The sequence below is a fragment of the Psammomys obesus genome, unplaced genomic scaffold, assembly GCF_907164565.1.
Source record: "Psammomys obesus unplaced genomic scaffold, mPsaObe1.curated_primary_1811, whole genome shotgun sequence".
Classification (NCBI taxonomy): domain Eukaryota; kingdom Metazoa; phylum Chordata; class Mammalia; order Rodentia; family Muridae; genus Psammomys; species Psammomys obesus.
The window spans coordinates 26,040,606-26,057,013 of NW_026593286.1; the positions used below are offsets into that span (position 1 = coordinate 26,040,606).

Here is a 16,408-nt window from a genome sequence, read left to right on the forward strand (position 1 = left end):
GACTGAAGACGTGGGTGACATATAGACAGCCACCACCAGCCGCAGCCAGGGAAACAGATGGGAGAGCATCCTCCCTCAGGCCACAGGAGCGTGGGTGCCCGGCAGGGAGGCATGAGCCTCACGGTTTGCCATAGAGCAGCTTACTCTCTTAGCTGTCCCATGAAGAAGTGCCAGCTTCGTAGGTTAGAGGGGTCAAATTCTCACATCCGTGTGTTCAGCACAGGAGAAGCAAGGTGGTCAGGTAAACGGTAGTAAAGGAATGAACAGTCTTGACTTCCGTCTTGTGTTATACGACGTGAAAGTGAAGAATTTGTGACCATTGTAACCAAGAATGGGGTTTTGGTTCAAGTCAGGAATGATGAGAGCCACAGAGCCTATGTGAAATCTAAATGAATGGTAAGAATCGAGGCAGCACCCTCAGAAAGGAAATGACCTGGGAGGACAGGAACCAGAGCAAGCCCTTCCTGAGTCAGCAAGACTGCTCACAACTGAGCATGGGACTTGGGCTGGTAGTGAGTTCTGGTTTGGAGACCTTGCCAAGCAAGTGAGACGTAAAGTCTAGTTATACACAGTGCTCTTGCATCTAGCATCAGGGACATAGTAACATCCTATTAAATCAGGGAAGGTTCTCGTTAAGGTAAAATGAGAACTCACTGAAGGCGTGAGAAGAAACTTGTCATGTGATAAAGTGGTTTCGAAAACTGACATGTGCTCACCAGATTAAAGGAGAAAGACTGACTTCCAGGATTAAAACTCAGTTATCCTGTTAATCTAGAGAGAGTGATAGGAGGTTGGAGATGTGAAACTTGGTCAAGGGTACTCAGCAAAAACCTCAGAACACTATGCTGAATGAGAGAAGACACACACATACACCCATACACATAGACACACGAATAGCCACACATTCACATCCATCCACACACACACTGCATATGGTTCTGCTCCCATGAAATAGGCTTATAGGGACAGAAAGTAGATTATTGGTTCCTAGCGCTTAGGAGAATAGGGCAAAAGGCAGTTGAAACTTAACATCAGGAGCTGGAGAGGTTCTAAAATTGTTTGTAGTGAGGTACACAACTCTTTAAATAAACCAAGGTTTAAATTTAAATAGCTGAATTGTGTGGTGTGTGAATTATATCTCAATAGAGCTGTTATTTCAAAAAATGGGAAAGGGAGTCAATAAAACATGATGAATGACAGGTTAGTTTGATGGAAATAAATCATTCATAATCAACTGCATAATTTCCAGGTTGGCTGTCAATGAAATAACAAAAATCGCCACTAACATTATTATTACTTGAAATTTATGCTTTCAGAATATCCCAAAGAATCATATATAAATATGATTATCATCGGGGACAATTCAGTAGCATGCTTCTATGTCACTGGACACAAATATCCTAATGTAGCAACAGCTAAAATAATTTTCAAAAATTTAACCTTGAAATAGCCTAAAAGTAAAAGTGTACATCAGAGGATAAACTGATTAAGTTAGTAAAATAGAGGTGTGTATTGGGAGCTGTGATAGGGAGACTAGATATTACAAATTAATTTTCAAAACGCCATTAGTTTCCCTAGTAGGAATAAATATATATCACTGGCCATATCAAGTTGATGAAAATATTGTAGGAGCCTCCAGAATGTTCATACTTTTGTCCTGATGAATTCTAGATAGAGAAAAAACTTAGGTCATGATGCTCAATCTCTGTTAGATCCTGGATGACACCTGTGTCCCCAAGAAGATAAGGTCTTCTTATCACCTGTATTCACTTGGTTTTCAGACCATCCTAAATCCTCAGGTCTCTGCTTAAATGGGTCGTTAACCGTGATTGCTTAAGGAAGAGAAAGGAAACTAAACTCAACAGGATTGCAGGATTGCTACCACAGTGTAGAAACGGCCCTGAAGCGTGGGGAAGCGTCTGTAGCTGGATGCTTCCTGGAGAGTGTGTATCAGGTGTTGGTGTTAGGTTCGTGTCTGACTGGAGCTTATTGGAGCCAAAGGTCCCTCTGAGAACAGCCAAAGGAGCTCTCGTCTACCTGCAGCCTGCTGTGGGTTATGGAAGGAAGTGAGGCGAAGCATGGTAGAATACATGCTGACCCAGCAGCCATTGTAATCTTACCCTCCCTGTTAGGAAAAGAGCTATCCCTAGAAAGCAGTAAACTTGATTTTATATAATCACTTTTTATATTTTGATGCAAAATAATATACATTCACCACTGTAAAAAAGCAAAGACACAAAATATGCGAATGGCAACCTGGTATCTCTACTGTAATTGTTAACATCATGGTATTTTGTTCTTAGTGCTTAAAATCCTCCTCCATTTCCATCTGTGTATAGCCTCATTTTTCTATAAAAGACAGATTACAGTCCTTGAAGTCCTACTGTATTTCCCTTAGGTATTAGTTGGAGGTAAAATTGTCATTTAACGAGGTACTTATTTGAAAAAAGATATCCAGGTAGCTATTGTTAGTTATTTCTCTAAGTTAATTTCATTTTTTTTTCTGATAGAAAAATCAGCATATATAAACAGGTATTAATGGTACAGAAATAAAAGGCAGACTTTTACTGCTGTGTAAGGTGCTGAAGTCTTTGAAGCCCATACATATTGGCTAAACACAGAGCGATAAGACTGTCATGGGTTCCAAAGTCATGAGAATTTGCAGGCCAGCAGATAAAATGACAGTGGGGCCAGACTACGGGCACATACATGGGATCCGCTGTCTTGTGGATGGCCCATGCCACAAGAGCCTGCCAGGAGGTTCATCAGCATGCTGGAATTCAAGCCAGTTTAGCAATGTCATTTGTTTTTTTCAAAAGTAGACAATTTTTTTTCTGTTGTTCTTAATGTGAAAACCCCCATTTTAAAAATTTGCTCATTAAAAAACACTAAGAATTTTAAAATTATAAACTGAAAACGGCCCTCAAACTGCCAGCTTACACATTTTTTAAATTACTACACTTCCCAGCAACATGAAAAGCCCATTTTTCCATGTTTGCTGTGTGTTCCTGGAGGAGAGAATGGAGATGAAATCATATTAGTTTGTCACAGGAGAGCTGTGCTGCTGCCTTGGTCACATAGACCGCCATGCCTGCATTTCCCTGCATGCCTTGCAAGCCTGCCTCCCCCTCTTCTGCACCCCCTAACTCTGAACTTGTCTCCTCAAGTGGGGCTCACCATGCCCCACACCACACTGCAAGAGCAGAGGAACACAAAAGAAGCTTGGAGTCTTCATTTCCAAGCTCCAGCGGATAAACGAGTTCTTTTGGAGTCAAGTCCTGTTTGTGCCGTTTCTCCCTTGAGCTGCTGGGAAAGCATAATGACAGGTTTTCCTGTTGGGTAAAGGAAAGGAGCCCTTTCCCTTCCCACATCTGCAAGACTGTGCTCTCAATGCTGTGCCCCCCTGTCTTGTTTCTCCTCCCGCAGGTGATAGAGGGAAAACTGGCTCCGTTCTTGGGCAAGGTCATTAAGTTTGCCACCGCGCACGTCTACAGCTGCAGCCTCTGTAGCCAGAAAGGCTTCATCTGCGAAATCTGCAACAACGGCGAGATCCTCTACCCCTTTGAGGACATTTCAACGAGCAGGTACAGACGCCTCGTGGCACAGAAAAGTGCCTGAGTGTCACGTGTGCTTTTGTCTGGCCAGGACCAGCTCATTTTTGAGCTACGCATTGTGCCTCTCTCGCACCCACTCGCAGTCAGGTTCCCCTTGTTTCTGTAGAGCAGTTTTCTCCCTTTGCTTCCCCCTTTATTTCCAGCCCTCACTCTCTCTCCTTGCACAGAGGGAAAGAGCAGAGCCGCAAAGGAAAGCCGCCTCCCTCCAGCTTATTAAGTGTGTGTTCAGAGTCAGTCTTAGGCTGGAGAGTGGGGGACGGGATGCCCACCCAGCTTTTCTGAGCCAGATGATTAGAAATGGCAAGTAAGAAACTCTCTTAAAAAAACAAACAAACAAAAAGACAGCAACAACAAAAAGAAATGGGAACTGCCCCCCACAGAGGAAGGCCATGCCTGGATTGGGTGCTACATGCACTTCTCCAGTCCCTGGTGGGGAGACGACAGAGATGAGAGTTTTCAGGCCCTAAGAGAGGAAATTCACCTGGGATTAGTTCTCTAACCGAAGTAAATGTTTGGCCATCAGTAGATCCCCTGGTTGATGGATGATTTTCTCACTAACTTGGGTCAGAGTTTTTACTATGGCTTTTCTAGACCCACAAAATAATACATATCACTTTTCCTTTTATTCCAGAAACATAATAGAAATAGTCTGTGTGTGTGCACTGGCTTCTTTGGCCACGAACGTCATGGCTCATTTCCACCCTGCAAAACTCACTTACATTGTGGTTCAGAACAGAAGATGAGGCATATAGCCAGGGGAAGCTAGGCATGTAGGACAGAGCTAACATGGGGAGCATTGACTCAGCCCTCTTGGCCACTTTTTAAACCCAAAGACTATTTGTAAACATTCCAGAACTTGGGTTAGACCATACATAGAAGGATGTAAAAATACACACGTGTCCAGACTCCAGTTTCCAGGTGCCTTTTTTGGATATATGCTCTAACCTAAAAACTTCTACACAAAGTTTCCAGCATCAGTATTTATAATATTATTTAAAAAGGAGGCAACCTAAATGCCTATCAACTGATGAAACAAAATTTGATACAGTGTACTATTTAGCCTTAAAAAAGTGACACGAGGGGGCCGGAGAGACAGCTCAGTGGTTAAGAGCACTGCCTGCTCTTCCAAAGGACCCGGGTTCAATTCCCAGCACCCACAACTGTTCATTTCCAAGGGATCAGACACATTCACACTAATGCACATAAAATGAAATTAAATAAATTATTTAAAAAAGTGACGCGGAATTGTTACATACCACAACATAGACTTAACAGAAACTCGGCACAAAAAAGCCGCATATTATATGATTCCCTGTATATGTGATGCCCCGAATAAGCAGATCCAAGGTACGTTTGTAGTTGCCCAGGACTGGAGGGAAGGGGTAAAGGCAGGGACTTCTAAAGAACACAGAAGTTTTTGATCATGCAAAGGTAGGAGTGGATTACAGTCACAGTCACATAATCTTGTGAATGCTAAAACTCATGAGCTAGAAGCCTGGAGGGCCGAGCTTTATGGCAAATGAGTGATCCTGTGATAAAAAGAAGTAATCATAAATAAGGTGCTTCTACGGAATCAGCCAATACACTGGACCACAAAACAAATCCCAGTTAGCTTAAGAAGACTGAAACTACACCATGTTTATTTTCTAGCACGTAGAATTAACAGTCCACATTAGGAAAAGGCCTAGAAACCCATGAAACGTTTGGAAACTGAGCAGTGCCGTTCTAGATTACTCTGGGGTTGAAGGAGTGATCACTAGGTAAGTTCTGAAGCATTTTTAGTGAATAAAGGTGAAATAATGGAAATGTAGGCTAAAGCTAAAGTAATGGTAGGCCAGCGGGTTTGTCCAGCCTGTGGCCGCACTAGACTGCATGAAACCAGGGAGAGCTACGAATGCAGCCCAGTGCAAAATTAGGAACTTATTTACAGCATTATGAGACTCCTGTTCTAACTTGATTGTATGGTTCCCAAGCATGAGCTTTGCAGGTGACAGTGTCATAGCTCAGTGTCGGAAGATTAGATACACCTGGCTTAGTGGAGCTTAGTGCTGTAAACATGTATATTTGCAGGAGAGGGGAAAGGCTCTCAATCAGTAGTCTAAGCATATACTTCAAGGAGCTGAAGAAGAACAGGAAACCCCAAACAAGCAGAAAGAAGATTATAGATTGAAGTTCATAGAAATTCAATTGATGGGGCTAGAGAGATGGCTCAGATGTTGAGAGTACTGTCTGTTCTTCCAAAGGTCTGAGTTCAGTTCCCAGCAATCACATGGGGGCTCATGAGCATCTATAATGAGATCTTTTCTGCAGGCACACGTGCAGGCAAAACATTGTATACATAATACATAAATAAATCTAAAAAGAAAAAAAAGAAGAAGTTCAAATAGACTTATAACAAACAGGAAAATGACTAATTTTTAAGCCTCCCTAACAGAGGCCGCATGGCTTCACCTGTGAATCTTCTATATTTAAAAAATAATAATAGTACTTCTGACAAAAACAAAGGAGCCAGTTCTTAAAAAAAGAAAGCAGAATTGACACATGCGCACACACACAGGCATGTGCAGGCAGACATGTGCATGCACGTGCGCACAAACGTGCGCCCTGAGCCTGTGCCGGTAGAACTTCAGGGGGAAAGAAATGAGTCCACTACGAGCAGGGGTCAGCTGTAAAGGACAGCTCCGGCGGGCAGAGCTGTAAGCAAGCGCGTCCTTAAACCTTCCTCGGGGGCTAGCTGACACACGGGACAGCCGCTCAGTAAAGTGGACTAAGACACCGTCGTCCTCCACGGAATTCTGCATGCCAACGTACCAGTGCATGCACCCTCATCACATGTGCACACAAACCCCACACAATTACTAGAAGTAACAGAAAGATGTGAGGAAAAGCCAAGAGCATTTGGCCATTAAAAAAAAAAAACCTTCAAAATACATAAGTTGAATATGTATGTTCATGTGAAAGCATGCACACGGATGTTTATAGGAACTTTTTTCCAGATTATCTAAAATCACAAGCAACCATGAGCTCATCAGTAGGTGAGTGGATAAACAAAATGCGGTATATCCATTCAGTGGGGTATTAGTTTCCAATAAAAGAAATAAATGAACAGGCCACAAAATTCTGTGACAGTCTAGAAAATGGGAAATTATAGACACAGTAAAGATCACTGGTGGTCAGAATTCCGGACCAGGCAGGGTAATTAGGTGAAACAAATTGTCAGGGCAGTGAAACTGTTCTATGTGATGCTGCAGTTACGTGAACATGACAAGATCACGTACATTTGTCAGAGCCCTTAGAACCAGACAGTACAGAATGAACTTAATCTAAGCTGTGGACCTTGGATAAAATACCATGTCAGTACTGGTGTATTCCTTGCAGCAGTGACACACTGCCACAGTAAGGCCATAGAAGGAAGACAGATGCTGGTACCAGGGACCTGGACTAAGGGAACTCTGCTAACTGTAACTCGAGAGCTTCCAAAGGAGGCTCAGGTGTTGGAAGCTCGTCCGTGTGAACGGTCGGGTCCGAGATACAGTGAAGTAGAACAGAGAGCTTGCAAAGGTATTGTGGAGTTTCCAGATGCTGCACACCCAACACCTAGCTCCAGTTTCTTCAGCCTAACACGGGGGTGCTGCATCTGTTGGAATTAGAAAACCACTGACTCCTTATTAGCTACGGTCCATGGAGTTTGTGTATATATATTTCCTTAGTTTTCGATTAACCCATTTTCTGTTCTAGAATAATGCATTACATTTAATTTTCATATATTTCATAACATTCATGTCAAAGACTCAGCTACGACAGTTTCAAAGATTTTACTTATTTTGATGATCTTGACAGTTTAGGTTTGAAGGATACTATTGGGTATGTCTGATTTTTGTTTAAGATTGGACTAACGGCAGGCATGATTGGGCATATTTGTAATCCCAGAACTCAGGAGCTGAGGCAGGAGGATTGTCACAAGTTCAAGGCATCCCTGAGCTACATAACAAGTTCCAACCAGCCTGAGAAACATGTAGCAAGAACCAATCTCCAAAAACAGCACCAACAAAATTAGACTAGGCTTTATGCTTCTGGGGTTGGAGTGGGACCGAATGCGGAGACAAAGTGCCATTTTTCTCACGTGTGACAAGCACAGCACCTTCATGACTTACCCCTGCTGAGCTTGTGCAGGTTCCTCTGCTGTTCCTCTCTCCTCCCTCTCATGCCATCCACTCTGGAAGGAACCACATGGAACTCTCAGTAGGCCCCACTTTCCCAGGAGCAGAGCATGCCCAAAATTACTTGAAATCCTGTTGGGGCGATCTGTCCTTTTCTCCCATTCACTTTTTTTTTTTTTTTTTAACTCGTCTGCTATTCTTGTCAGTGTGGATTCATGCATGGTTATTTTGTCCCTTGGGTTGTCCAGTGGTCATTGTTCAAGCTTTCTCAGCTTTGCATTCAAGCTTTGCATTTGCTCTGGTGTCATGATGTCGTATCCCAGCCATTGTAGGTTTTGTCTGCTGGCTTGCTGATCAGCATTTTCTCCCTTCCTGGCTGGATAAGATGATTCAGTCTCATGTTTTACATCTCTTATCCTCATCCAAGATGTGGCCACATGTCCAAGGAACCCATCTCCTTTTGCTGAGAACTACCATCGAGGCCAAGATCTGAGCATGAGGCTTTATATACCCACAAGTCCCTAGATTTTTCCTCTTGACAAGGATTCCTTTTCTGTAAGCTTTGGTTTAAATCTAAAATCAAAATCTTCAGGGATATTATATGAAAGAATATATTCAAAGACAGCATGACTGTCAAGGCTCTGAATTCTCACCAAAATGGCCTCATTAACCCACGTGAGAGCCTGAATCTGCAGCTGTTCAGAGTCTTCTTTCTCCACAGGCAGCTCTCCCAGATTGCAAAGCCTGTGGTTCAGAAAGAACCTTGACCATCCTTCCTGGAATCCAGGTTGATAACACTTCCTCTTGGTGCTTCGCTTCAAGTTCAGCCCTGAGAGTACTTTATACAAGCCTTTAGGAAAAGACCAAAAAAAAAAAAAAAAAAATCAAGTTTAGCAAAGAATTCATGCTCAATTTGTAGAATAAATAAATGTGATAAATTAAGTGATTTGGATAATGAGGCCAATGTGTCATTGAAATTTTATGAATTAAAGAATATGATGTATGAGACTCACCTTGAAATAGTCTCCCTGTGCGGTGAAGGGATAGGTAAAGAGGAGAGAGTGGCATAAAGCAGCAGAGTTGAAGCTCATGATAGATACACACAAATGTGCTGTGCTGTGCTCTGGATTTCCAAGTATATTCGGAAATTTATATAACATGTTTTAACATCTGTCTGTAAAATTCTTAGAAATGAAATTTGTTATCCTTGTAGAGCTGGGTTTTATTTTATCAGTATTATTGTAGTTTAATATTACAAATAAATTCAGGACTGGGTAGATGGGTCAGAGAGTAAAATGCCTGATGTGCAAGTATGAGGTCCGAGTTTGAAGCGCAGGAACACCCACGTGAGAGCTGAATGCAATACACATATGTCCGGAGCCTTAGTGCCTCTGTGAGGTGGGACATGAAGAGAGGTGAATCCCTGGAACCCTCCACAGTAAACACCCAATAAAAGACTCCATCTCAAGCAAGGTGAAATGTGAGAATCAACATCTGACTTCCACACATGCACCATAACACACACACACACACTGACACACACACACACACACACACACACACACACACACACACACCAATTCTCATGAAACTAGAACTTTCAAGAAACGGTTCTTGAGTGTATTACCAGTATATAGAGAGCCAACTGCTAGAGATACAGTGCAAATACCTGATCCTTCTCACAGCTGTATACAGTGTTAGGGACAGAAGAGCCATGGAAACGTTCTATGAAAGTATGTCAGAGCTAAGTGGACCTGGACCTCACCTGCATGAGCGCTGTGCATGGTAGGGAAGGAAGAACCTGTCCACAGTTCCCAGGGAACTCTGTGCTGCTCTGAGTAGGTTCTAGACTAGACCATGTTTAAATTGCTTTTTCAGTTATGACCATATAACAAACATTGGTCAACTCGGACTTCTTTTCTTTAAATCATTATCTAAGAGGAGGCTTCCTGACTAATTTGAAAATATGCCCCTAGTTTCAATGTGTAGTTTCCTTCCCTGGCACATGTAGAGAACATGCTAGAATTACAAGGACTCCCATTCACTAACACTAGTTCTCTTTTTTTAAGGTTTATTTTGTTACTATGACTGTTTTGCCTATACATATGTCTGTGTACCATATGCATGCCTAATGCCTGAGGAAGTGGTGAGCTTTCATGAACCCAGGTCCTTTGCAAGAGCAACAAGTGCTCTTAACACTTAGCCAACTCTCCAGCCCAACCAGCACTAGTTCTAACCATGTACATACCAGAGTTCTTTCTTCTGCCTGTCCTCTAAGTGCTACCTCTGGTTTTATATTTATTTATTTTGAGTGTGTGCATGTATGTTTGTGGACACTCGTGCCTTAGAACATATGTGGAGGTCAGAGGACAGATAGCTTGTGGGAGTTCTCTCTTTCCATTACGTGGGTTCTGGGTTCAAACTCAAGTAATCAGGCTTAGTGGCAGGTATCTTTCTGCACTAAGCCATCTCCTGGCCCACCTCTGCTTTAATGATAAGGAAACCTAAGCTCAGGGAAAACAATTTACTTGCCCCAACAGATAGAGCAAAGCACTTAACTCTATCTGACTCAGCATCCGTGTTGTTCATCAGACACCACTGCTTCTCCTGTAGCTGTAGCCTTCAAAGAAGTCTGCAGGGTACACCCTAAATGTAATTGGAAAGATATCTTCGATCTGCCTTTAAAGGTGCCTCCCTAGAGATGTGCTTGTCAATTGTCCCTTTATTTGCTCCCCTGGGAGTTTAGACACCTGGAGTAATAAGCCATGGTCAGATGTGATGGGCAGATACACATTTTTGTTTTTAAGTGAAGGAGTGGCTGTTGTGACAGGGATAAGGGAGCTTTGATACCCTGCATCCCTCGGCAGTGAGGTTGTCTATGGAAGCTGAGGGTACCTTCCCTTAACTCCAGATTGCTGCACTATCCCAAGCTTCTCAGACACAAATGAAACACCTACCTACATCTACTTAACTAAGAACCCCCCCAATGTCCAGACAGCAAGATTTAAATACAATAGAAAGACCATTCCGTAACTAAGCCTAATCCAGCATTTACCTGTGAAAGGGTACAAGAGAAGCATGGCTTTAGGAGGAGCAAACATTCATTAAGACAATGGCAAAATCCCACATCCTGGAGAAATAGAGACAACACACCCCTGAGAAAATGAGAAATAAGAGCTCTACCTCAGAGAGTTACAAGTCGGGAGATTAGCAGAAGACTTAAGGAGAAACAATGGGCACAAACATTGCGTAAGTCTACAGTGACCCGGGACTTAGATTTTTAGTTGGTTTACAATTTTAAATTGTCTCCTGTGCAACTTTCTTTCACCATCTCCACACCTCTGTAATCATCTCTTGTTATCAAGGACCCCTTCCTGATTCTGCTGAGGAGACATCCTGTCCTGAGGATTTCTATGAAGGTGCCATTCCTAATTAATTTTAATTTTAAAACACTGTGTGCATCTTGAAAGAGACCTGTTAGCTCAGCCATCCATCCCAAGTTAGTGCCATCCTTCAGTCCTCTGTCCTGCTCCATTTGGCTTGTCTAAAAAAAAATTTTTTTTTAGATGACAAGAAAAGTTTTCCCCACTGATATTCACATATAGAAAACATGGCACTCCAGCACTTTCTGACCTCCACACCCTTTTGATGTACGTAAGAAGATTATTCACAACACTGAGCTTAGTGTCGTCACAGTGTGTTCCATAGACTTTGACCGTTTTGTTAGATCATGAATGCTGACAACACGTTTTAAATGAACCGATTAGTTAAGGGAATTTCAAGGTTTCAAATCTATGTGTCATTATGGAAGTGTGACATAGACCCAGCTTGTACACAGGTTGGAGCCACTGACCTGCCATTTATGGGGTTGCTTTGGCAGGAAGATTAGTCTGTCCAGCTTGCCCTTGGAAAGACCTCAGAATAACATTCTTCCTCTATACCCAGGGCACCTACAGATCAGGCATTACTCTTCTAAAAGGCTTTGTTGTTTTAAGTTAAGTTTTGAATGTAAGAGTTCAAAAGAACAGGCTGAGCTAGATCTAGTGTAAATGCCCTTAACCCCAGCACTAGGAAGGCAGGGGCAGGTGATCTCTATGTTTGAAGCCAGCCCGGTCTATATAGTGAGTCAGTCCAGTCCTAGCTTCCTAGGGAGACTCTATCTTCTAAAAACACAAATAATAACAACAACAATAGTAAGAAGAAACAGTACAGACTAAACATTGCTTGTGGCTTTTTCTTTATGTACGTGTAGTTGATTTCTCCTCCAAGCAGTAAGGATGACTCACAGGACCTTGAACTTATACTGGATTCTCACCAGCCGGGCCAACACACTCTCTCACCACATCCAGTCTTCACACTGTCGAACAACTTTCTTCACTTTATCTTGAGAATGAACATTGGCCTCACAGAAATGCTCATAGCTAGTGAGGCTCCAAAGGAGCTCCACATTTCTATGCTGACATCTATTTTGCCACATGAGTTCACATAAGAAAGGAAAATGGGAAGGGAAAAAAAATTGCTCCCAAGGACCTTAAAAATGCAGCCTGTTACTTTCACCTATCTGGTCAAACTCCAAACTCACCCAGTTTGTGCAAAAAGACGTGAAGAGTCTTCCTAGCATACTTAACCTATTGAAAATGCTTTTGTCATTTTGCATTTTGTTGACATCCCTACCGCCCTGCCTTCCCCCGAGGACCTGAGCTGGTTGGGGCATAGGTACTGTTCTCTATGTTGGCTCTTTCTGCCCGTCTTCACACCTCACGTACACATGGAGCTCCAAATGCCTCACAGCAGTCAAACCAACAAAGGTTTCCAAAGAAAAAAGGAAGCTGTGCTGTGATCTAACCGCTGAATGCTTTCCTCCCATCCAACAGGCTAGATACAGAGTTTTTCTTAGCACAGCTTGAGTAGTGACATTAAGATCTGTGTTTTCAGGTAAGGTGTGACTGCACATGCCTTTAACTCCAGCAGAGAGAAATGGACCCATGTGAGTTTGAGGCCAGCCTGGTCTGCATCCTGATTTCCAGACTAGTCTACATAGTGAGATCCTGTCTCAAAAAAAAAGCTGTTTCTTTTCTCCTACTCTGTTTGCATTTTACTTGCCCACTAGCAGGGCATAGAGAGAGTATCCATGAAGAGTAGATGTCAGATAAACTTGTCACTTATGTGCCAAAATAATAAACTGCACATTTGCCAGCAACCTCATAAAAACTCTTCCATTTTTCAAGTTCATTATTTTTAAGAGAATTGAATGTTAGATGTTTCATCTGCATTATGTGTGTGAGAGAGAGAGAGGAAAAGAGAGAGAGAGAGGTAGGGGGAAAGAAAGAGGTAAGGGGAGAGAGAGAGAAACGGGGAGGGGGTGCAGGTGGAATAAAGCTTAAGAGAAGAAGTGCCATCCAGAATCTTGGAGTGTTCCACCGTAGCTTCCTATTTATTCAGCCTTCATTTCTGAGAGCCCTTGCTCAAACAGACTGAATTCCTGGATTATGGCCTCATGTGGACTTAAATACACACACATTACATACCCTTTTCTCACTAATCAGCCTGACACATTCCTTTGTTGGTAAATGGCTCCAAAGCAAACACTGTCAGTGCACCTAATTACCAGGTTTGTGGGCTATGCTTGGCAGTCCTGTTACATCCTGTTCAACAACAGAGGGCAACAGTCTCAGCTGGGCCAGGCTTGGGGAGGGAAGAACTTACCCCAATGTCTGTAGTCTTTTTTTAATGATATTTCCCTTCTGTGGCTTTTCTTGGGGAGCAGCCCACTCAGGGAGTATTGTAATAAGGTGTATGATCTCAGAAAGAGCCAGAGGAAACCTGGGTTCCTGTCCTAGGAGCCATTTTTGGGAAAACACCTGCTTCTGTCTGCCAGCTGCTTTCTGCTCTGGGATTTAAGTGCTGGGTACCTTGTTGATGGCTCTCTAGCAGAGTGCTGCCGGATTTAGAGTCGCCCCTGTCTGTAGATGGAAGGGTCTTCAGAGACCGTGTAGATATCTGGGGAGGGGGAAAAAGAGTCTAGAAAGCTTGTTAATGACAGGAACAAGGTAATACAACCCAAGATGCTCTTCTTCGGTCTCATGACTGCCAACCTGTCCATGTATTGATGTATTTGCTGTGTCAGTGAAGGTTTTCCTTGCTTTGAAGGAAAGAAAATAAACTTTTTAGCACACTGTTGGGTGGCTTGGCAGTGAGGACATGAAGTCTTTTATTTTCTTTTGCTTTAAAAAGAAAAGAAAAGAAAAAAAAACTTTATTCAAAGAATAACTTGGTACATAACATTGCACCTTGGCCAACTCCATATTCACATACCTAAACACTTCAGAATGTCTGCTAATATAGACAAACCTTGCATGAAACACTTGGGCCTCACCCCACCCTGTATGCCATTAGCCTCTTGATAGCTACAGTCCTCATGGTGAGGCCACCATTGCGTTTGGTCATTTCAATAGGCGCTGTCAAGACATGTTCCTTCCTAACTTTCAAGTTCGGTATCCAGGTTACGCTGCCTTGTCTGTACACATGCCAGATGACCTAACAGCCTGTTGTTTAGAGAGAAAAGTGGCCATCATTGTTTAAAGTCATATTTTCATTTCTGACTATAAAATGAACTGATGCTCATTCTAAATGATCTGAAAAGTACATACAACCATAAAGAAATTCTCCATAATTTACTATTTTTCTACACATATGTTATTTATATATTTACATATGAACATATAAAATGGAGTTATGTTGAAATGCAGTCTTCTATCTTCCATCTCTGAATCCAAAGATAATCTAATCTATAAATGTTTACCGATGAGTACTTACAAAGGATAAATTTTAATTGCTTAAAAATTATTAAATCAGAATATGGGCTGGAGCGATAGCTCAGTGGTTAAGAGCACTGCTGTTCCAGGGGACCCAGGTTCAATTCCCAGTACCCACATGGTAGTTTACAACTGTCTATACCTTCAGTTCCAGGGGACCCAACACCCTCACACATGCAGGAAAAACACCAATGCACATAAAATAAAACTAAATAAATTACTGAATTAGAAAATATTGTGTGAAAAAAAAACTATTTTCAAATAAGTAAATAAATGAATGAATAGTATTAGGATCCCTCTAATTAGTAGTGATAGGCTGGTTCATGGAAAGATCAATGGGAAAGGGATGAACAAGTATAGATATCATTAACTTTGCCTCTTAGTTGCTAGATGACCTCTAACATGCCACCCCCCTCTGGACCTACCAGACTGATGGCACCAATATGTATTAACAAAAGGTATGAGCACTTTTTTTCTATCCTTGACGTGTGAAGCATTTTTATATAATGTTTATATATTGTTTTATATAATGTTCAAGCAAATTGACTGATTTTGATACTCATTACCTAAGGAGCTTAAGATACAAACTCAAACTGTGATTCTGCCTACCATTTTGTAAGATCCTCTTAATGATCCTTTCCTGTTTTGCTCACTGTTCCATCCCAAGCAGCACATAGGAACTGCTCGCTGAGTAATTCATGAATGAGTACGTGAATGAATCAGTGGTTTGTTTCATTTTAACTTAGTCACATTCTGTATAAATGATTCTAAAATTTTAATGACAGACCTTTAAAATTAGTTTTTAAACTATTTTTAGGAAGTTTTTATTTAAGTAGACATGAGCAGAATATAGGACTTTTGAGTATTGGCTAACATCCTGTCATCTGTTAGAAACAGATGTATTTTACTGGGGCAGTGAAGCCTCTAATATCAGAGAGGAAAGATATTAAATGTTTGAGCTTGGCGAAACTATTCAGATGACTTGATTTCAAAACATCTTTTAGGTTTCTTGTTAGTGTACACTTTTTCTTCCCCCTGGGACTGTAAATAAGTAACCTGAATACACAATGAGAAGACAGAAAGTGTTTACCTTTCCACACAAAAAACATTGACTCTGTAGACTGAGCAGTTTGTTCTGAATTAACTATTTTGTGCTTTTAAATTACAAAAGGTGCAAAAGTATCTTTGTTTTGCCGTGTGTGTATATGTTGTAATTATTTTCCATACAGTGAATTTTGAGAATGGACCTGGTAGTGTCACTAAAGTTGTCATTTTAAACATTATTTTTGTTTTAATGCCTTCTCTGACACACTATCATATTACTCTGTCTTCATTAAGTACCTTTATTAAGTAGCGTAGTGAACTCCACAACAGTGCTGCAACAGTAAACACCTGTGCTCCATAACCAACCATAGTAATTACCTGTTCTGTCCCTGATGATCTCAGAGTATTGAAGGTACACAGAAAGACTGATGGATACTATACATACTCATGCTGTATGAATGGTATTATTTGGACCAAAGCATACCAGAGCATAGGGCTCAACAGCACCAGGGAGAATCAGTAGTCACCTGCCAGGGACTCCCACCACACATATGACTCATGGAACTTTAGGCTACTGAGCCTCAGTGGCCATTTCTGTCTTACCTTGTTGCCAGAGCACTAGCCCTGAGATTTGGAAAAACCATAAACCTATCTTGTGAATGACTGTCACCTGAACTAGTCTCACTTTTGGTGTGGTTGCAGTAATTTTTGTTCCCACAACCAATGGGAAGAATCATATAGCCTTTTAATGAGAAAACAAGACAGCAATATATTA

General features: G+C 41.8%; 1 protein-coding gene across 1 annotated transcript in view; it reads left to right on the forward strand.

The window, feature by feature from the left end:
• Plekhm3 (pleckstrin homology domain containing M3) overlaps positions 1 to 16,408 on the forward strand; it is a 163,638-nt gene that overhangs the window by 132,628 nt on the left and 14,602 nt on the right. Inside the window, exon 7 of the mRNA XM_055616780.1 lies at positions 3,427 to 3,584. Coding sequence (XP_055472755.1) covers positions 3,427 to 3,584 — 158 coding nt within the window. The remainder of the gene's footprint in view (positions 1 to 3,426; positions 3,585 to 16,408) is intronic.